Source organism: Saimiri boliviensis, chromosome 5 (assembly GCF_048565385.1).
Source record: "Saimiri boliviensis isolate mSaiBol1 chromosome 5, mSaiBol1.pri, whole genome shotgun sequence".
NCBI lineage: Eukaryota > Metazoa > Chordata > Mammalia > Primates > Cebidae > Saimiri > Saimiri boliviensis.
Genome location: NC_133453.1, coordinates 122,372,733 through 122,395,484, shown reverse-complemented (window position 1 = coordinate 122,395,484; position 22,752 = coordinate 122,372,733). Strand labels below are relative to the sequence as shown.

General features: G+C 43.4%; 2 protein-coding genes across 3 annotated transcripts in view; one reads left to right on the top strand and one right to left on the bottom strand.

Moving 5' to 3' along the window:
• Positions 1–13,727, top strand: part of LYPD1 (LY6/PLAUR domain containing 1) — a 35,681-nt gene extending 21,954 nt beyond the window's left edge. For both annotated transcript variants that reach the window (XM_010342151.3, XM_010342152.3), the window contains one exon: positions 12,838–13,727. In XM_010342151.3, coding sequence (XP_010340453.2) covers positions 12,838–13,073 — 236 coding nt within the window. In that variant the 3' untranslated portion in view covers positions 13,074–13,727. The remainder of the gene's footprint in view (positions 1–12,837) is intronic.
• The window catches only part of GPR39 (G protein-coupled receptor 39), a 231,205-nt gene continuing 218,477 nt past the window's right edge, over positions 10,025–22,752 (bottom strand). The window contains exon 2 of the mRNA XM_003931532.4: positions 10,025–13,997. Within this exon, the coding sequence (XP_003931581.1) occupies positions 13,489–13,997 (509 nt within the window). The 3' untranslated portion in view covers positions 10,025–13,488. The remainder of the gene's footprint in view (positions 13,998–22,752) is intronic.

The window sequence follows — 22,752 nt, the reverse complement described above, 5'->3', positions numbered from 1 at the left end:
GTGATCCTCCCATTAAGCCTCCCAAGTAGCTGGGACCACAAGCAAGTGCCACCATGCCAAGCTCATGCCAATGTCTTCTTTTTAAATGTTGACTGTAGAAATAATTTGAGACCTTTAGAAAAGCTGCAAAATAGTGCAGAGTTTCTTTCTATACACCCTTCCCCCATCTTTGGCTAATGTTAACCTGCATAACCACAGTACAATGATCAAGACTAAGAAATTAACATTGGTGCAGTACTGTTAATGAAACCATGCTTTGTTTTGAGATTCCCACAGTTTTGCCTTTTTCTGTTCCAAGATTCTGTCCAGGATCCCACATTGCATTTCACTGCCCTGTTTCCTTCTCCTCTAACCTCTGACAGTGCATCATTCTTTCTGTGTCTTTTGTGATCTTGACACTTTTGAAGAGGACTGGTCAGGATTTTTGTAAACTATCCCTCAGTTTGGGATTGTTTGCTGGTTTCTCATGATCAGATAGAGGTTTTGCATTTTTGACAAGAATCCTTAGGAGAGATGCGCCCTTCTCAGCGTGCTGTAGCAAAGGTGCATGCTGTCAATGTCTTACTACTGTTAACTTTATCAGTGCTACTTACTGACACATACTTACTACTGTTAACTTACTGTGTTAACTTTGATCACTTTTGATTCAGATGGTATCTGCCGGGTTTTTCTATGGTAAATTTGCTATTTTTTCTTTTGTAATTAATAACCTGAGGGAGATATTTTGAAACCATATAATTACACTGTTTCTTTGCAAACTTTGGCCAATAATTTCAGCATCTGTTGGTGGATCTGTCCCACATCAATTATGACTGTGGTGTTCTAATCCTAATTTCTATTTCCCTTATTCCTTCTGCATTGGTTAACTGGAATCCTTTTGCAAGAAAGAGCTGTCTCTTCTGCACATATTTGTTCATTCATTTACGTATGTCAGCATGAACTCATGGGTATTCATTTTATTCAATGGTTATGATCCAATACTATGATTATATATTTTGATGCTCAGATTTCTCTAGCTCTGTCCACTGGAAAGTTGGAAAGTCCAACCAAAAGCTCCAACGTTGCCAACTCCAGCTTTTCCCATTGGGTCATTGGTTCAAAAAGGCAAACTGAGGCTTATAGAAGTTAAGTGTATTATCCAAGGAGTGGCTCAGGGAGAATTCCAGTCTAGGTGTGTTGGACTCCAGAGTTCATGTTCTTTCCACAGGGTAAGGAATTATTTAAGAATTAGAATGAAATATGTACATGACCTTCTTTAGTTTCCTCCATCCTGTTAGGTAGATGAGGATCTACTTAATGATAAGGCCGTTAAAGGAGAGTATCATGGTTTCTGGAAACTCCAGAGTTTGGTGAAAGAAGTTTAATAGAAGACCCTGATCTTCAAGCACATATCTTTACATTATAACATTGCCAGTAATTCTTCTCCAGTCATCTTCATGATAAAGCTATTAACAATTTCAGTTCATTATGGAAACTTCCATTGCTTGCTTTATGACCAAATATCATATGGATTTGTGACCTATGAATGGAATTTTATTTAAAGGGGTCATTTCAACAGGTCAAGAAATAATTTATCAAAGGAAGAACATAGTAAGTGACATGGCCATTTCAACTACCAAATGATTTCTTTGGCAACAAACATTTATTTGAAAAATGGTATTTCTAAAAAAAAAAACAAAAAACAAAATCATTGATATTTCTTCTTTTCATTGTCAAGTATTATGTTTTGAAGAATATGTATAAAACCATAACGTTTCTGAAACTACGAGAAAATTATGATTAAGCCCAGAGAGGGAAAAAGTTACCACATTAACAACATTCATCCTGTGCACTAAATGGCTCCTCTGCTTCTCGAAAGCAGAAAATTAGAGAATGCTGGAGCCCAAGCAACACTCTGCATCTACCATGGTTAAAATGTGGACATAACAGGAAATACAACCTGCTGAAACTTTCATTTTAGAGTCCTCTTACCAAAATGAGGTTGCTCTGGTTTATGTTGGACGCACTCCTAAAGGTAGCCACGCTGACACAGAGCCTCACTGTGGTGGGGAGAGGGTCCTGTGCTGGTTTCCCTGCAGGGTTTTGGCTTTAAATAGAACAGCACCTAAAACACCTAACTGCTAGTTTTACTCAGCAGGCCTGTGTCCTGCCCACGCTGGAAACAGCCCTCAGGTGGCGGCTCCAGCTTCGTCGTCTTCTGTTTTTCCCTCAAACTGAGTTGTGTCCCCTGCTAGAATGTAGCCCCTCTCTCTGTTACTGTAATTTCCAAGCCAACTGCAGCGTTTGGATCTGCTATGAAGAGCAGGATTTCTGTAGAGACAGTTCAATTTTAAAATATTTTAAAACATTTTAAAATATGGACATAAGGTTCTACAGATTCTACAAAGGGCTTTGATAGAGTAGCCTTGACATACATGGAACTTAGAGACACTTTTTGATATTCTTCCAAAAGCAAATGTTCTGAATGTGGTGGCTTTTCTTATGTGACTGCAGAGGAAATATTGGGTGGAAGGGATTGATTTCATAATGTAAAGGTGATCGGGTTTTGATAGAATAGAACAGAGGTCAGCAAACTACAGCGCTGGGCCAAATCTGGCCCACTGCCTGTGCTGTGACTGAATGCTGTTGCCCTCCCAAAATTCATGTGTTGCAGTCCTAATCCCCTATGTGATGATATTTGGAGATGGGGCCTTGGTAGAAAATTAGGGATAGATGAGGTCATGAGAACAGGGCTGTGGCCTGATGGGATCAGGATCTTTATAAAAGAGGGAGATTGATCTGGAGAGAGAGGATGAGCTCAGTCTCTGTGCACACACAGAGGAAAGGCCGTGTGAGGACACAGAGAGAAGGGGACCACCCACAAGCAAGAAAGCCTTCACCGGAAACCAAATTTCCTGGAACGTTGATTTTGAATTTGCAGCCTCTAGAACCATGAGAAAATTCATTTCTGTTGATTAAGCCACACAGTCTGTGGTATTTTGGTGTGGCAGCCTTTGCAGACTAATACCAAGTGTATTTCTGTAAATAAAATTTTACAGACATAAAGTTGAAGCAGCCATAGACTGGCTGTGGCAACACAGCCACACCAATCTGTTGAATGTACTGTCTGTGGCTGCTTCAAAGATACAATATCAGAATCCAGTGATTGGATTCTGACAGAGAGCATTTGGCCTGCAGAGACCAAAATATTTACTGTCTAGCCCTTTACCGAAAAAGCGTGCCCTCCCCTGGAATAGAAAGTTACTGTATACACTGTAGGTTTTGAACATGAAAAGCCACACCAGTGGGATATTAAAGGGCCAAAGTCAGGAAAGCATCTTAGTGCGCCGTAGCCCAACTAGCATTGTCACCTGCAGGAGCGTCCTGGACTTCTCACCTGGTCACCTCACCTGTGAGCTCAGTCATGTACAATGAACATGCATGCCCTCGACAGCTGAATCCTTCGAAGGCAGGTACATGGGGGAAGCCTGTCCTCTAAGGGGGCTGATAGCACAGGTCAGTTGTGGCAATGGGGTAGAAAGGAAATGAATGTGGTGACGAAAAAGCCGGGGAAGCAATGAAGAGGAAATGGACTCAGCTGTCACTCTCCATAGCAGCAGATCATCAGAGGCTGTCAGAGGTTTCCCCAAATCCCAACTACAGAATGTGAGCCAGGTTGTAATGTATAAGGAGATCTTCGCTGTTAGAAAAAATACCTCTCCTTGGGTAAATTAAAACTCGCATTTATAGTCTGCATGTGCTGTCTCCTTCCCCAGTGCAATAATTTGGAAGTGTAGGCTACCTGTGTCAGAAGCCCCTGAAGGTGGTTCTAGGAATCTGTATATTGAAGGAATGGACAGGTAATGCTTTTGCAAGGAAGGAATTCTTGAAAAGCACTCCTTGAACTGTTCTTCCCTGGTGGAGCTGTCACACTGCTCCTACCTGAGGAGTAGGTGCACCTTCACAAGGGACTGCCTTTGGTAAAGTATGTGGCAAAGAACTTGGATGAAGAAAAGTTGTTTCCAAAAGGATGGCACCACATCAGCGATTTGGCACTAAAGAGTTTTTGTGCCCGTCTGTGGCCAAACAGGTCATCCTTAGGCCTCCGGGCCAGAATGCTGGCCTGGGTACCACATTCTAACTCTCAGTAATGTGGAATTCCAGAGCTGAGACCCCTGCTGTGCCAGACTTTCTTCTAGCAGGGTGGTTGTGGGTGTTTTTTATTCGGCCAACTCAAGCTATGGTGACCCAGCCGTGTGTTAGGAGCAGGCAAAAAGAGCTAGACTCCAACAAAGAGAACACACCATCTTTCTTCTTTCCCTCATGCAATCAATAAATCTGCCCTCTAAAGCAAGCCAGATGCCTGATGGAGTGCGTGCTACAAGGAAGGAGACAAGGGCCGTTCAGCATCCACATCAACTTCTAAAACTTTCTTTTTCCCTCCTCCTGCCTCACTTCCTGGCTTGCCTCTGGTCATCTTCCATCTAAATGCAAAACTAATGCATCTGCTAACAGGTGACCCAAATATAGTCCAGGAGGAACAAGGATAAAGTGTGTAAAGCTGTGGAGGAAAGTGAAGCCAATAATTTTAAATGTCAGCAAATCAGTCAGTCATTATTGACCAGGCATCCCCAAACTACGGCCCGAGGACCGCATGTGGCCCCCAGAGGCCATTTATCTGCCCCCCCACCTCCACCGCACTTCAGGAAGGGGCACCTCTTTCATTGGTGGTCAGTGAGAGGAGCACAGTGTGTGGCAGCCCTCCAACGGTCTGAGGGACAGTAAACTGTCCCCCTGTGTAAAAAGTTTGGGGACGCCTGTTATTGACGTTACCATCACCTCTGAGTTAAGTACCACAGTGTGCAAATTCAATCGCAACTACTTGTATGAATGAAGGACATGAGTCAGAAAATGCTTCATGAACCAATCCACATCATGGATCTGACTCACTTGCTAGAGGTTTCATATAATTCATGCCTTTAAAAACCATGTGTATGTATATACATATATATAATATACATTTGTAATATGTATGTATATATATTTTATATATATATACACACATGTATTTCACTTCACATTGTCAAATTGATCTTGAAACAGTCATCTACCTGAAGTTTTTATATGACATTTGTTAAATTATTAAATATAATGGACATTTGCTAAATTTTACCAAGTTTCAAACATTATTCTAAGTGTTAGGGATACGAAGACTTTCTAGTGACTGATATTTGGCGAGTTACTAACGGCAGAGTTTTGACAAAAATCTGAACTAAGAATTTCCTTCATGAAACTTCTGTAGTAATAGTTAAGGTGCCATTTTTTGTGTGGACAAGGCTCCCAAATGCCAATCGGATCAAAATGTGTATCATTTACAACAGGGAAAGTCACTTTCAGCAAAATGATTAGAAGGAGGATGAAATGTGAAAACAGCAGTCTGAAAGTCTTTAATTTGAGTCGACTGTTACCTTCTTTGAAAAAAAAATATGAAATTAGCATTGTGGTTAACTCTTGGGAAAGGTAAGCATACAAGATAGTGAGATTGTTATAAAAGAATCACAGCAGTTGGAGAAATTCTAGTTCTTCGACTTGATGGAGGATTTGCAAGTGTTCCTTTTGTGACTATGCTTCATAACTCACATGCATGTTATCATATACTACAAAAGAACCCCTCCCCCTCCCAGAAGGAAATGCTGTCTGCACTGTGGCATGGAGCAAACACCTACTTTGTGCCAGGTGCTTTTCCAAGGGCTTCGTTCCTATCAGTCCATTTAACCTGGAAGGATCCTTTCTAATATCTGTAAAACTGGCAGAACACACAATGGTGCCGAAATATTTTTGTAGCATCCATTTGGATGCATTTCAATTCAAATTTATATTTAATTCCAGTGTGTAAGGTAGAGAGGATCCAATCCATTTTACCTTACTTCCACGTCTACCTTTTCAGCAGAACTCCTGGGAGTGTAGATTCCTTGGGTCCTAAGAAATAGATACAATTGCTACAGTGGAATGAACTGCCTGGGAAGTAACCTTGGTATTTTATTTACCCTTTCCTTCATTCCTTGGCATACCCATCATTCACATCTAAGTAAGTAAGGCAGATTAACACGAATGGCTTCCTCGGGGAGAACAATTTGTGGTATTTTTAAAGCAAGCACGCATAGACACCCATCTCAATCCAAAAGCCCCCGGGAGGCCATCGCCTCTCTAAAGACTTAAAGAGGATTAAAGTTTTAAATGCTGGGTGGCTTGATTAATTTGGCGATAGTGGGTGGTGTGTTCCACAGGCACACTCCTGGTTGGCAGATTAGAGCCGTGAGAAATGACTTGGCTTTGGCAGGACACATCTCTGTGCCCCTGCAGGACAGAGCGGCTGGGACCTGGTCCAAACTGGGATTATCCAAGCCACGTTTGATGGGCAGCCCTTCATCCACTAGTGGAGCCTTGTAGCTCTGGGTCTGCATCTGCTTGAACTAAGATCAGAGGCTCTCACAGTTCTGCCTTTGTCAACCAAGGCCTGGAGGTGAATTGCAGCTTTATGTAACCTCTGTTACCCAGGCGACACCAGCCTAGGGATAAAATCCTACTCAAAACCAGTCAGAAAAGCATCTCCTATTGTGAGACTCCTAGACCCCCTTCAAATAACCCTCTTTCCTTCTGTCATCTTCTCCTTTACCTCCCTTCATTTACTCATTTATTCCTTTGGTAAATACTTGTTATGTGCCAGGCACTGTTCTGATTGCAGGAGCTTACATTCTGTTAATAAAGACCATTAGTAAAATAATGTAGTGTATTAGAAGCGATTAAGAGAAAAATCATGCAGGATAGAAGGGCAGGAAGCATCTGGCAGTTCTTTGGGGAAGTCTCTAAACAGTGTCCCTCCCCTGCTCTCTGTCATGGCCCTCTCCTACCCTAACCTGGCAGTGGTGGTCTATGAGGCCAGCCATGAGGGTTCACGGAAACCGGGCCATGGCCAGCTAGAGCCCAGCCATCCCTTCTTGCCCACATTGCTGCTGCAGCTGTGCAGAACGGTAGTGTCTTCTGTGAAACCCACCTCATGTTTCAGAGATGCCTCATTATATTGTGGACCCCTGTCAAACAATTAAAAGTGGTTCCTGATTACCACCCAGCCCTAAAGGGACCAGGCTGTTTAGTGCATTGCCTCTGGACCTCTTGCTGTGATGTGACTTAGAGATGGCAACTCACACTTAGATATGTGCACACACATCCCCCTGCAGACACACTGCTGGAGCATGTATTGCATTGCTTTGTGGTTTTCTCCTTACATAAGTGATATACTTAACTATCATTCTGGAGCTGACATTGAGAACCTTTCAGATCAGAATGGAGCTTGGCACTTTACCTGCTGCTTAACATCTATACTACAAAGGCACCTTTTTTCTATGAAGAATGTGAAAGTGTTTTTTGTTTTGAAGCTGTGTGCTGAGGAATGGGACTGTTGTATTTGTACATTTTGAATTAGATCCTTCTGACTGCCCTTATGCCAGTCTCTACTTCTACCAGCGGTCCATGACAAGGCCCTGGTTTTACTCACAGCTCCTCCTCACTCAGGCCAGACCTGAGTTCATGGGGTCCGGGTTAAAGGAAAAGCAGAGAGACCCACAGGCACAAGTACCCCTGCCCTGTAACCCTGAGACTTGGGCTTTGGGGCAGCTCCTGGTGGCTGACTCTCTTGAGAGTGGCTCATTCCCTAGAGCCCTCTGGTGGGCACAGCTAGTAAAGACCTTGTGCTACACTGATAAGCCATTTGAGAATGGTTCCTTGGGGGTGTTTATCTACATTATTCTAAAAATGGTATTTTATTCTCATGGTTCTGGCTTTAAATGGTAAGAAAGGCTCTACAGGTTTTTTTTCCACTCCTATCCAGTGACTACCTAGTACCTCATGCCAGAGACAACCAACATTATCTTTTTGTATATTCTTCCATACATTTTGATGCATATCCATGCAAAGTGTGTGTGTGTGCGTGCGCGCGTGCACACGCGCTCTTAATTTTTATTTTCCCCAATAGATGTGTGTTATAGCATGGTAAACAATGTAATATAATGGTTAAGAGTACAGATTATAAATCCAGACCTCCTGGGCTTAAATCTCAGCCCCACTACATATTACCTGCATGGCCTCTAAGAAAATTACCTACCCTATTTTTGTCTCAGTTTCCCCATCTGCAAAATGAGGATTACTACCAGCATTACTACAAAGATTGAAAGAGTTAATATTCATAAAGCTCTTAAAACTGCATCTGAAGCATAGTAAGCATAAACTCATTCATTTAAAAAATAAAAAATAGGAAGAGGAAGGGAGGGAGAAAAAAGGAAGGAGGGAACCGTCCAGACTTACTTCGCTTTGTTTTTAACTCAGTATCTTCGTGTACAGTTTTGTGGAATTGCATTGTGCAGTGCCGATAAGACACTGGAAGTTTACCAGTCCCCTGGTGATGGATAGAGTGATTGTCTATTCTTTTGCTACGACACACTACTCTACCATGAATAACCTTGCCTATAGTAGTTTTGTAGGTCTGTGAATATGTCTGTGGGATACATACATAAAAGTGGAATTTGCTAGGTCACAGAGTATGTGCATTTATAACGTTGATGGCTATTGCCACATTGCCTTCGTGGAAATTATACCTGTGTACTCTCCTAACCAACAGTGTGGGAAAGGGCCTTTTCCTAAGATTCATGAACACAGTGTTTATAATAAACTTTTAAATCTCTGCCCAAGTGATAAATCATAATGGCATCTCAGCATAGTTTAATTTCCATTCTTCTTAGGATACGTGAGGGTGAGCCTCTTTTCATGTGTTTCAGAGTTCTGTTTCTTTTTCTGTAAACTATCTGGTCATTTGCTTTCCCTCTTTTTCTGAGTTACTATTTATTTATTCCTTACTGATTTATTATTTATTCCTTACAGATTTCTAGGACCTTTTTACATATCAAGGAAATTTGCTTTGTGATTTGAGTTACAATTATTTTCTCCAATATTTCACTTTTTTTCTTATGTATAGGGATTTTATTAAAGAGTGTGTGGGTGTAGTCTAATTTTTCAATATTTCCGTAATGGCTTCTGAGTGTTGTTTCATAGAATAGCCTTTACAACTCTTAAAGAAATCTCCCAAGGTTCCAGAGTGCCATTTAGTACTTTCATGGTTTTGTTTTTCAACATTTAAATCTTAACTCTATTTGGAATTTATTCTGATAAGCATGTGAATGATGGAGCTGTTCAGGAGTGCTAAGTCCTCACTGGGCGCCCCCACCTGGCAGCATTCCTTATTTCCTTCCGGTGTGAGTCTTTTTTTTTTTTTTTTTTTTTTGAGACGGAGTTTCGCTCTTGTTACCCAGGCTGGAGTGCAATGGCGCGGTCTCGGCTCACCGCAACCTCCGCTTCCTGGGTTCAGGCAATTCTCCTGCCTCAGCCTCCTGAGTAGCTGGGATTACAGGCATGTGCCACCATGTCCAGCTAATGTTTTGTATTTTTAGTAGAGACGGGGTTTCACCATGTTGACCAGGATGGTCTCGATCTCTCGACCTCGTGATCCACTGGCCTCGGCCTCCCAAAGTGCTGGGATTACAGGCTTTTATTCTACACCCCTTCGCTCCTTGCTGCCTCCGGTTCTCTCCTATTGCTTTTGTCACCAGTTGTACCAGTACAGGCTGCCATTCATGCCTAAACCCCAGGGGCATTTTCTTAAAGCTACCGAGTGGAGTGCGTGCTATTCAATCACATGCTCCTTCCAGGGCAGCTCTCAACATGCCCCAAAACCATTCCCGTTTGTCCAGGACCTCTGTTCCCATCCCCAGCCCAGCCACTCAAGTGCCTACAAGGAACTAGGAAGGATTTTTTTTTTATTTGAAGCCATGGGAGAGGTAGCTTATTTCCACTTCTTTTCAGATTCCAAATATCAGCCTTTCCAACTATCAGTCCCTCTGTCCCAGCCTCACCACTCAGCCCCATCCCAGGTCTCTCAAAGGAGGCACTGTGTTATCGCCACATCAATTTTCATCAAAAGGATGAGTAAAATGCCTTTGTTTTCTGAAAGCCCTCTTTAATCTCAAATTTCCCCATTTCTGTTAGTACAACACCTCCTACCTGCTCCCTCTGCCACCACCCGGTTTAGAACCAGCATACCTTTTCTTCTTGAATGTCTCCCAACCCAGCTCCTCTGTAACCCTGACACCAGCCAGTTGCCTTTCACTGACCTTGATGCCTAGATCTGCATTTCCTTTCATCCCATTAGAAACATCTTTAATCACATCCAGTCTCTCCCAAAGCATCTCTACTGTCAGTTTCCAGACTTAGACTTTAACCAAGGGAGGCTCACAGGAGCCCAGAGTTCCCCTGACCCTCATGGCCCTCATGCCTAGAAGCCTGATGGCCCTTGGACCTCCACAGAGTACCTGGCCTGGAGGGGCCAGCCTGGCAGTGGAGACACCCATCAGACATCAGACACCTTTCTCTTTTTTCTCCTCTTGCAGCATCTAGTAAATACCCCTTTTCTTTTGGAGCTGTCAACGTTCCCCTTCAGAAAGCCTCACTGTGGTGGCATCAGTTCATGAACCATCAACTTGAGAGCTTGTATCTCCTCTCAGCTTTCCTTATGGAGATAAATTGTTTCTGACTAATGACATGAGGGTCTCAGTAGCAGTAAAGATTGTGGCTCTGTTAGTCCATCTCGTCACAACGACATGCACCATTTATCCAACTAACTTACCTGATCACTGATCCCTAACCCTGTAAAGTTAGCTTTGTTGTGTGGGTCTGTATGTGGCTAGTTTATTTCAATAAATTACTTTTTTGGATAGATAATATTTAATACTAAAGCTGCACTTAGAATTAAGAGGTCTTAATCCTGTTTGCTGCCTTGCACAGCTGAGGGATATAGCATCCCACGAGTAGCCAGGGCCATGTCACTAAATAAAAATGCAAATTGCAGAATAGCATATAGGATGTGATAGTATTAACAAGTGTGTGCCAACACATGGACTTTTTGTCTCTGAGTATATATGTAAATGTACAGAAACCAGCCTGGAAGGAGCCAGGCCACGCCGATGACAGCTCCTGCCCGCAGAGGGACATGATGGAGGGCCTGGAACTGGCAGGGATACTCAAGGGGTATTTCACCTTATGGACTGTTTGAGCATTTTTACAGAGAAAAATATATTCAGTAAGTATTTTTGAAAGTTTAAAAATTCACTTAAAGGAAAAAAGTTCATTGTAGTTGAATGAGCAAATAAATGCCAGTTAGTGTTCTTCATACTTAGGAATAAAGAGAGAGTAAAATCATTTCCCAAGAAGGGCCATGGATAGCAAATGGAGAGACTATGGGAAACCTATAAATGGGCAATGCCCTGAAGTGTATTCCTTAGCAATCAAACAGTGCCTCCGACACATAGACACAACACAGATACAGGCAGACTCCGTACCTTGGCTTTATCTTACCAGAGCAGCCACCTTCTAGGATTTTGAAATGGTCTTAGAAAATCAATCCCTACAACCATGCAGTTAGAGGGGGAAAAAATGACATAAAATTGCATGTTTTAAGGTAAATCCACAGTACTTCTTTACCTCCCACTTGGAAGTATTAGGCAGTTTCATTCTTTACTGTTTCTACAGCACCCACAGTGGTAGTTCTCAAGGAGGAGGAAGCCAAAACCAAAACCACACCTGCCCACACACCTGCAGAAAATGAGTGGGATGCTATATCCCTCAGCTGTGCAAGGCAGCAAGCAGAATTAAGACCTCTTAAGTCTAAGTCCACCTTTAGTATTAAATATTATCTGTCCAAAAAAATTCAGATTTAAATAGCTTTTCTGTGTGAGTACATATGTTACTATCTTCAGAGTAAAGTCCCCTCCCCCTAAAATATCTCCACCATTGTGGTAGTTAATTGGTAGTCTACTTTGCTGCTATACAGTAACAGTCTTGACAGCATGGAGCCAGAATGCTGGGTTCAAATCCCAGCCGCTCTACTTCCTGTTCATGTGACCTTGGGCAAGTTTACTAAACCTCTCTGGCCCTGAGGCTTCACATCTGTAAAATGGGGGTGATCATGACGACCTCCCTTGGAGGGAAGCTGTGGGTAGTGAAGAGGCTGGGCACACTACAGCTGTCTGAATAGTGCCTGGGAGACGGGAAAGCCCCTAAATAAGTTATCTAAGACAGTCTAATTTGATGACTCTACTGCAGCTTGACAGGACACAAATGCTCCTTGAGACAGGCCCCTCAGTCTTCTTGGGAAGCTCCTTTTTATACCCAGTGTGTGTCCCTGAGTGTTAGCCATGTAGTCCTGGCTTGGTAGATGGCCACGTGTCTCAAGAGCAGAGTGTCTGTCTTTGCTGAGAATAAGACTGTGAGGGGCACAGTGTCAGGCACCTCTTCAGCAGGGATCATATTCCCTTTGGGATTTGGTCTTTCTTTCATCAACACGTAGTTGAGAGCCATCCCTCTTTGGTTGTTTATAAGTCATAACAGAGATCTAGAAGCACTGCTTGTGGTCCTCACTGGCATGAGCATGAGACAGTTAGTTTGAACAACAATAAAAAAATAAAAAGCTGTGTCTTGTACACAGTCTGAACTCCTCTGACTTAAAGACTTTCATTTTAAAAGCTCTTTATTCACTGCTATTGGCATCTCAAATAGCTTTTGGAACAGTTTTGTGAAAGGTAATGAAAAAGTGCCTGTCTCTTTCAACATCTATCTTGTGTGTTTTGAGTATCAGTGAAATAATTTGAAGCACCTTCCTGGCCCCCATCAAATCTCTAGGCTGTAGAAGGAGTAAGGAAGAGCTGTCTTTTGACCAGTGCATGTTAACCCAGGTCCTTTGGGTCTGTGTTGCAGGGATCATGTATCGCAAGTCCTGTGCATCATCAGCCGCCTGTCTCATCGCCTCTGCCGGGTACCAGTCCTTCTGCTCCCCAGGGAAACTGAACTCAGTGTGCATCAGCTGCTGCAACACCCCTCTTTGCAACGGGCCAAGGCCCAAGAAAAGAGGCAGTTCTGCTTCTGCCCTCAGGCCAAGGCTCCCCACCACCATCCTGCTCCTCAAATTAGCCCTCTTTTCAGCCCACTGCTGAAGCTGAAGGAGATGCCACCCGCTCCTGCATTGTTCTTCTGGCCATCCTTTTATTCTGGGTAGGGAGCAGGAGTCCGTGTTCTCTTTTTGTTCCTTTGCAAATAATGAAAGAGCTCCGTGTAAAGCATTTGTGTAAGCTCTAAATGAATTCGGGCTGACTGAATTTTCAGTATGTACTTGAAGGAAGGAGGTGGAGTGTAGGTTCACCCCTACGTCTGTGTAACCAGAGCCAAGGCCAGGCTGGCACAGTCAGCCCTTAGAAGTCACTGAGGTGGGCAATGCCTTTTGCAGAGCTGCCAGCGTCCATTCCACCCCTGATGGGGGGCATAGTTTATTTTGAGACTGCAGGGTGAGGGTGACATTGTTTTCTTGGGGGTGGAGGGCCAGTTCCCACTCAAGGCTTCTTTACTAGATGTTCAAACTTCATGCTCCGGAAAACCATTCTCTGCAGCAGCATTGCCTGGTTTTGCACCTGAGTTGGGCTCTAGTGACTCCAGACTCAGTGGCTGGGGCTTAGACTGGGGCTCGGCCTCGCTCTGAAAAGTGCTTAAGAAAACCTTGTTAGTTCTCCTTGCAGAGGACTGGCGCCAGGACGCGAGGAAGAGCAGGGGGTGCTGCGCAGAGCGGGCGCTGTCCATGGTGGAGAGCGCTTGGGCGCGCAGGCGCTTCTCGTGGTTGGCATGCCGCAGCGACAACCGACAGCACAACACCTGCGCGAACACCCGGCGGAACTGCTGCGAGGACACCGTGTACAGGAGCGGGTTGATCACCGAGCTGAGGTAGAAGAACGTGTCCGAGAAGGGGAGGAGGATCATGTACGCCCGGAAGTAGGACCTCGTCCAGTTGTGCTTGGGTTTGGCTGCGGCCATGATCCTGCGAATCTGGTTGGGCATCCAGCATACGGCCAGTGTCACAACAATCAGCCCTGGGCAGGCACCAGCAGGAGGGAGAGACAGAGAGAACAACACAGCATGAGAACGCGGTAAATAAATAAACAAAACCATAAAGATATTTAGCCCCTCCGTTCTGTGCTTACTGGCCAGGAAACGGTACCAATTTTTCAGTGTTGTGCTTGACAGCTTCTTTTGCCATGAGCAAAAGAGAATTTAACACTGGTTCAAACGCGGGGGAGTCGGCCGTGTTAAAGACCATTAAATGCTTTAGACAGTGTATTTATACTGGTTGATGTCTGTTAATTTTAAAAAATGTTTTCATTGGTGTTTGTGTAGCCAGAAAGCATTTTATGTTATCCATAAATCTGATTTTGTCTTTTCATTTGAAAGAAAAAGATGTATACCTACTGTATAGCTGCATTAGATAAAGCAGTGTTTGTATTTTAAAGGATGTCTGCACAAAGAAGACCTAGTGATATTTTAAAATCAAATGCAAGTTGTATCCCTTTGGCAACAAAGCAGCATCGTTAATGACACTGGTTTTGCATTCAGTTTCAAGGGAAGCAAAATCAGAAATAGCGTGTCACCAAGAATATTTTTTGGGCATACACATGCTAGGTATGCACACCTATAATCATGCTCATCTCTGCAACAGCACGTGCTTCTTTTCAGACACTTTTAGAGCCATCATCTCTTCCACCCCTATATGGGGAAAAAGACTTATTCAAAGATGGCAAATTATAAAACTGCAGCCAGTAACGTATTCCCTTCCTTTGCAGCACTGAACTGTGCTGTCAGCAGCCCAGAAGCAATCAGACCCTAGAGAAGAGACAGGACGGCTGGAAGGCCCCTTATGTAGATCAAATGTTGACTACATTTGTTTGCATGCCCACAGGTTTGTATTCCAACTTACGTAACCACCGCTAGATTCTGCAATTCTGACAGAGATAAAGATGCTACACCAACCACAAACAATTGAAATCACAGGTATCATGACAGTTTACAGTGACAAAAGAAAAAAGGAAGATCAGGGGATCTGCAGAGCATTTGCTATCTCTTTTCTTCAGAAGCCAAGACACCTAGAATATAAGTTCCCCTGTAGAGAGCTGCTATGTTAAAGCAGTATTTGCATTTTCAGAAATGCTTCCTTCCTTTTCCTAAATTTCAATCAATCATAATAAGAAACATTTATTCACACTTTAAATCCTCTGATTTTCTTGAAAACCATAGGAAAGTGACAGTTGGCAATGAATGCTTCCTGCCTATGACTCATGGTAAATATTTTATTAATAAATGGGGCCAGACATGGTTGTTCATACCTGATATCTCGGCACTTTGGGAGGCCAAGGCAGGAGGATCACTTGAGACCCACTTAGGCAACAAAGCAAAACCCTATCTCGACAAAAAAAAAAAAAAAAAAAAAAGAAAAGAAAGAAAAACTTAGGCAGGCATGGTGGTACACATGTGGTTCTAGGCACTTGGGGGCACTGAGGTGGGAGGATCACTTACTTGAGCCCAGGAGGTTGAGGCTGCAGTGAGACATACATGTGCCATGGCAATCCAGCCTGGCTGACAGAGTGAAACTCTGTCTTGATAAACCAATTTAAAAAAAAAATGCTCCAGGGAAAACAGCCACATTCATACATCCAGAGTTGAGCCTCCTGATTGTACTGGCCTGAGTATTCCGTGCCTGGTGTTGGAGGGACCCTAGGTGTATTCAAATCCTCCACAAATCTATATGTGACCAAGGAAGGCCTTGGAAACTCTCCTTTGTTAATTTCCACAGGTTTCTCGTGTCAACTCTCAGCCTAAACTTGGAAACATAAACCAGTTTGCTCATTTTTTTCCTTTGAGTTTGCTATCCTGAGAACATCCAGCAAATCTAAAAACAGGTGAAGTAACATATTGATCTGATGAAAAAATGGTAAAAAAAAAAAAATCCGCCTTAAGTCCGGAGTTTCTTCTGAATCACCTGGTTACAGATACTGTAAAGAATTATGCAAAGGAACAAAAAAGACCTCAACATATCTCTGATTTAAAAAATACATACTCTCATAAGAGATCAGGGACTTTTTTCCCCCACTGCTTTGAGGAATACAGGTGTTCCCAGCCACCTGTGCTATTCCAAATTCATCTTACTTTCCTGCTCCTGTGAGTATCTCATGCAGCTCTGAGAGGCTCATCTCATTAATTGTGAAGGAGCTAGGAAGCCACGTGTTTTCACAAAGTTTTGCATTTTTTTTCTTCCATCGAGAACATGTATAACCATCTTCATCTGAGGAGTTACTGCCCAGAATATGGAAATTGAGTGCACGGTTTTATATGTGTACCATGCTACACTGTGGGAGGTTGTACTTCAGGCGGTGAGAATCTAGAAAGGCAATGAGAAACACCTTGTATCCACCCTGAGCTGAATATAGCACAGCTTTTAAAGCCAACAGACAAAGGCAATGAGAAGAAAAGGCTGGCTTGTGAAACAAGGGGAGAGAAGTGGTAACATTGCTTTTCTTCTGCCCTGTCTTTGCTCCTTATTCTCTTGATCTCTTGTTTACATGACCCTTACTCTTCTGACAGCTTCCCACATGCACTGGCCTGGTGTCAATTGTCCTTGACTGATCATCCCATCAAAAGAAGCAGACTTCGGTAAAAAGCAAGACCCAGCCTCCAGGTACAAGGCCAAGGGCAGGGGCAGATAGAGAGTTGTAGCGTGGTTTGTAGCCAAGATAAAATTCTTGCTCTGAAGTTAAAAAGGAGCTAAAGTAACTAAGTGGGAGTAAGCTCAGTATGAACAAGCTCAATTATGAGGCAAAGAAGGGGAAGTTCAGCTTTCTGGATGTAAAAGTCGGTAGATATAATAGCAAGGGCAAACTTGTAGAACAAGAGAGACAAAGACCTGAATTAGAAACAGGGACAAATTTTCACATTGTGCACCGAATGGGTGTTTTGATATAACCTACAATAATGTGGAATATTTATTATTGAGTTTTTCCTATGCCAGTTTCTGTGCCAAGTACTCTGCTAATTTCCCATGCATCTCTCACTCCTGATAACAACCTGGAAAGCTTTGACCTGGTGAGGTCAAAAGAGTTATTCTCTTAATTTAACCAATGAGGAAGTGCAGGCTCAGAGAAAGTTGCCCGAGTGCAACAGTTAGGACATATCTTTGCCAGACTCCAAAATCCATGCTATGTATTTTTTCCTCAAAACACATTACCGTCTGCCACATATACTGTCAGTTTGAAAAATACAGAAACAAGCAAGAAAATAAACACTAACCGTAATTCCACCATGTAAAAATGCATATAGCCCAGTGATGTCCACTGGAAATATAGAGCCATATATGTAATTTTAAACTTTCTAGTAGCCACATTCAGAGAGAAAAAGAGATGGGTGAAATCAATTTTAATGCTGCTATTTAATCTGATACACTCCCAAAATAATTGTTTTACATGTAATTTCAACACGCAATTAATATAAAAATTATCGATGTTTTACATTTTTAAATACTAACTCGTTGAGACCCAGTATAGCTTTTACTCTTACAGTATTGCCTTAACTGGGAAGAGACACATGTGGCTAGTGGCTATGGTACTGGACAGCACCCACTAAAGGATCCTACCTAGCCCCTCCCCAGAGTGACAAGGCTCCCCTTCTTCCCATTCCCCCAACTGTCCCTTTAACAACCCCATCTCAGAGAGTCACGTCAAACCAAGGAAGCCCGAAGGAATCTCCCACATAGCCTGTATTTATTACACTACTGTGCACCCAATGCTGAATTAAATTTCTGAGTATGCATTCTCAATTATAGTGAGGAACAGGTTTAGCCAGTCTTTTCCTAGAAAGCCTTCCATATAAGGGAACTCTAAATCATTTAAAACTGAAATAATCCTGAAAGCGCAAGGATGTACTTTGCATTTCTCATTCTAAACTTTGCCTAGCTATCCTAGAAGAATGCAGATCATGCCAGCTACTTGGCAGGGCTGTTGGGATAAACTTCCCCCACCTCAACTGGAGGTGGGAAAAAATGGCTGACGCTTTTCTTCCTGTGTTTTGAAAGACAAGTTTGCTCTCGGAAAATGGAGCATTAGACATACAGGTAGAGCGGATGACAGACGTGAGACATGTGCCTGTGAGCACTGTCATGGAGGTGAGCCTTTCGGGGGAATAAAACCAAATTTGCCCCCTTGTAAAATGGGTCATTTTATAATGACGAGTAATTGCTTATTTTTACATTAAAAAAAAGTTTGTTCTAAATGATACACTGTTGAGAATAAATACTGCATCTCAAGGTAACTTTATATTCTGGCTGTTGGCGATTGGTTCACCTCTAGCCCCAGCGACCCTGAGGCTAAGACAAAACTTTAAAGTCTTTTTCGTGCCCTAATAGAGCGTACTAAAGATTTGACTAACGGCATGTTTGGCTGCAATCAATTTGGATCTGTATATTACATTTGGAAAAAATGTCTATAATTCTTTGGTCTGTGTGGTGTAATGTGCAGCCCACAGTTAAATAACGTCAGTGTTAGCTTGAATGAAGATCAGTGAACTGAACCCACTCATGTAAAGCAGGTAAACTGTTTTAACTGAATTACTGATAGATCTGTATTATACTCCAGACAGCCTTGCACTCTGGCTTATGAAATACCTTCTTATCTGGTTTTCCACATAAAGTGCTTTCATTTTTCCTCCTTGATCACTACACTAAAATGACAAGAGCCATTAGACGATGACACAGATTCATTCTTGGCAGAGTCGTGTTGTTTAAAAAACAGAGGTAATGCAGATGTCTAACAACACCCCGCACTGAAGCCTGACATTTCGACAGCATTAGAGGCAGCCTGCTTGGTTTAATCTTCAGAAGTGCATTAAGCTCTGCAGCCCAGGATGTGGTGGCATTGATGTATCTGACACCATGCTCTGTATTCTCCCCTCTAACCTTTAAAGTGAAAGTAACTACTGGTATGTTCCCCAGAACTCCATCTTGGAGTCATTAGAGAGCAAGAGAGCAAGAGGAGACCTTGAGACCAGCCTTGTAACTCCCTTGTCTTACACATGGGGAAACTGAGATTAAGTGATTTGCCCAAGATCTACTGATGTCAGGGTGGCAGCCCTCCTTCACCCTGTCATACTGCTTAGAACACTGGATTCTACCCTAGGTTGCCAAGCAAGCCCATTATTTGCTTTTACTCTAATTTTAGGGTTTTTCCCAGGTTTAGACTCAAGTGCCGATCATTCAAAGCATGGGATACCGTAAGCGGCAGGTCTATACAATGCCTTTTCTATGCAATCTCTTGCTTGAGTTTTAGAACCAGGTCCTCCAAGATCAGACATTTGGCTAAACTCTGCAGGACATGTTTCCTGCCCAAAGGAAGGTAAAGTCCCAGCCCAAGGGAGCCAAAGAAGGTTAAAACAAAATAAGACTTTAGGTCATGACTTGTTGACCTAGCTTACAATGACTCCAACTGTCTGTCAGTCATGTCTCTGTCTATCCATTCATCTATCCATCCATCTACCTTATATAAATACCTACTAATAAAGGAATACTTAAAAGATCTGGAAAGTTTATTGCTTCACAAGCAAAGATACCTTGTGTAATTTAAATCAATTCCAAATATTAGCTTTTTTACCTACTGTCGGAATCCCATTTTATGGAATCATTGAAGCCTTGAGGGTGCAGGGGTATATTGAAGATGATTTAGGATTTACGGGATTCCTACAGTTGATCTGTCCTCCTCCTGCCTGTTCCTGCCCTTATTTTCCAATTTCTCTCTAACCCTGACCATAGTGAGCAGGGGTTAGACATCTCTACCTCCCCACCAGCCCCTGGCCCCCTTTTATCCACTCATTCAAGTTCTCTGGCCTTTGCTTATTTATTTGGCAATTGCTTCTTGATGGCTGGAGTCTAGTAAGGATTCTGTCCTAGGTACTGATGATACAAAGCTGAGCTGCACAAGGCTAAGCTTTGTACTGATGCTGCAGAGCCACAGCCTGGTTTTCTAAGGGCTAGGAGAATGGTCTGAGCTGAGCAGCATTGCAGCAACAAGAAGAGCTGGATGAACATTCCCATAGGCAAGAACATTCAGATGGAAAAGTAAGGAGAGTAAGAGTCAGCCTAGGAAAAGGCAGCCCTGGCAAAGACACAGCATGAGCAGGGGATGGAGAAACACAAAGGCAGCTTACCTTCTGTGAGCTGCAAGGCTCAGCATGGTTGCAACAAAGAGGTGGGTGGGGACAGTGAGAAACCAGCATGGTTAGAGAACACTCCATCAGGCTTGTGGACAATAAATTGACTTGCATGTAATAGGGTAAGGAGCATCTGTTTGTCAACTGACATTTAAATAGCAATTGCCAGTGGAAAGTAAGCATATGGTTAGTTGGATGAAGAGCCAGGAAGAGACAAATACATCCAATAAAAGATTTTAGCACTTTCTCAATTTATATGTTAGTGTTTCCAATCTGCTTCTGCAAGTAAGCTGAGATGTTGAACTCACTCATTGACCTTGTCTGACCTGAGGTGTCCAAATTGGCACCAACCTTGGTTTAGTCCTTAACTGCTAAGACAGAATTCTCAAAGGAGGGTTCCCTGGAACAGCAGCATCAGCACCACCTGGGAACTTCTTAGAAAAGCAAAGTCTCAGGCTCCAATACAGATCTCCTGGATCAGAGACTTGGAGGGTGAGGCCCACTATCTGGGGTTAACAAGCCCTCTGTTGACTCTGCTGCTCACGGGTTTCTAAGAGAAGCAAAAATTGAGGTGGAGCCCCTGGCTCAGTGGGCACCGGTAGGGGCTCTAGCACTGTCACTTACTTGCCTTTGAAGCATCACGTTTTAATCAGTGTCTATGGTCAGAGCAGACAGTAGCTACGAACTCCCGTCCCTCTGGTTCCTCTCCTAGACAACCATCCTGCCAGTCCCACTCATTTCCACACACAGCCTTTCCCCATCCTGTCTCCTTTCTTCTCATACTTTCTCCCTCTGTCTCCTTTTCCCTCCCCCTTCCTCTTGTTTTTCCCCACCTTTCCTTTTTCGTTTTCACTTCTCCTCTTTCTGTATATGTTTCCCCAGTATACAAAGCAGTGGCATCATTTTTCCCTCTACCTTTTCCCTCTTGCTCCCCACCCATCTTTGTTCAAAATCACCACAAATTAAGCCATGTACAGCCATTCACAGCCAACACCCTTCCCTTCCCGTTATTTATTTGGATAATCTTGAGAATGCAATTGGGTCAGCTGCAAGCAAATTCTTTAATAGCTAATAGGGAGCTGCCAGAGAGGATAGTCTCCACCCATTGCTGAGTTTGTCAAAGGAAGGCAGAGAGCCATTGGGAGCTGCGTGGATGGGATGCAGTTGATCATGGACCGATCGCACCTTCCCTAAGAGCCAAATCCAGGTGCCATGTCCTCTGACATGGTCCAAGTCCAAGCTACGACTTTCTTGAGAACCTTGCCATCACTTTTCCAGTGACCTGCAGCTTGGTGGCCTTTGTTTATGCAGATCGCCTTCTCTCCCTCTTTCCTATTGAGGAATTTTCTTTAGGACAAGACAGAAGAGCTGTTGGAATCTGGTTTTCAGAAGGGCGCAGACCACAACTTTAAAATGATGTAAATGCCACAGATAGCTGCCTCTGTCCATGAAGACAGATGGTTTGACATCTCATCCTTGTTCTAGCTGTTTGATGGAGCCCAGGAAAGAACTCTCTCCCCAATGCAACTCCATCCACCATGTTGAGGCTAAAAGCCTGTGAAACGTGCCACAGAAGCCAGACTCCAAATGGGCTGCAATTTGCTAAGCATTACAGCTACTCCATTCTGCTCTAGAAGCTTCAGTACAAGAAGAAAGTCTATCAATCACTTCCATCACAAACATATATTTCTAAAATAAACCCTCTTGTCTGGAAGCTGTAGGACAGCCACTTGCACTCAAAGTAAATAGCATTTCGGGTCATCATTGTGGTTTAGTGCTTCTGTTCCTTTATGATGCATGATAAATGATCAACTGCAATCTGCTAAATAAATATTTTTCTATGTAGATCTCAACTGTAAGTAGCTGTGTGGCTTTCTATGCAATCTATCCTCAATCCACTGATAGTGAGTCCTCAAACATGGTGTAGCTACATAAACCTGTAGCTCGCTCTCAGCCTGGCAGGTGAAGCCAAACGCTTCTTCCCTAGTAACACGCAGCACAGGAGTGGGTGGTGGTAATGAGGGGCACGATGTCCTTCAAGCCCCCCTGGGAAGGCTGCGGAGCATGTGATGAAGAAGCTTGCAGCTGGGACAACTGAAATAACAACTTGATGCATACCACACAGGCACTAGCCATGCCACTTATAAACATTGATTAATGGCTGAAAGGCTGCACTTTTAATAGAATTCAGCTCCCTATAAATAGTAGAAAATTAAAACTCTAGAATGCTGGCACTGAAAAGACCTCAGAGTTTAGTCTACTGATGAGCTAGCAGAATCCCCAGAGAAGTGGAATGAGGTGCCCAAATTCACAGCCCATGAGTCCAAACATGGGGCTTTCCAGGCAGGTGCTGTCTGCACTGGCCCAGCTCCCTTTAGAGCCTGGTGAAATCATGCAGCCCTCGGATGAAGCCAGACAGTGCACTCAGCCAAGCCTCTGCTGCATGGGCATTTCAGGAGTGTGGAGACAAACAAGCATGCCTACAGACCCCGCCTCCTCACTGTCTCCTTTCCTGAGGTCCCTCAGTGGGCTCCCAGACCCTGGGAGGACCATCTCCAAAAGCCTGTGACTGAGGCAGAGGAGTGGCTAGCCACGGCCTGGCTT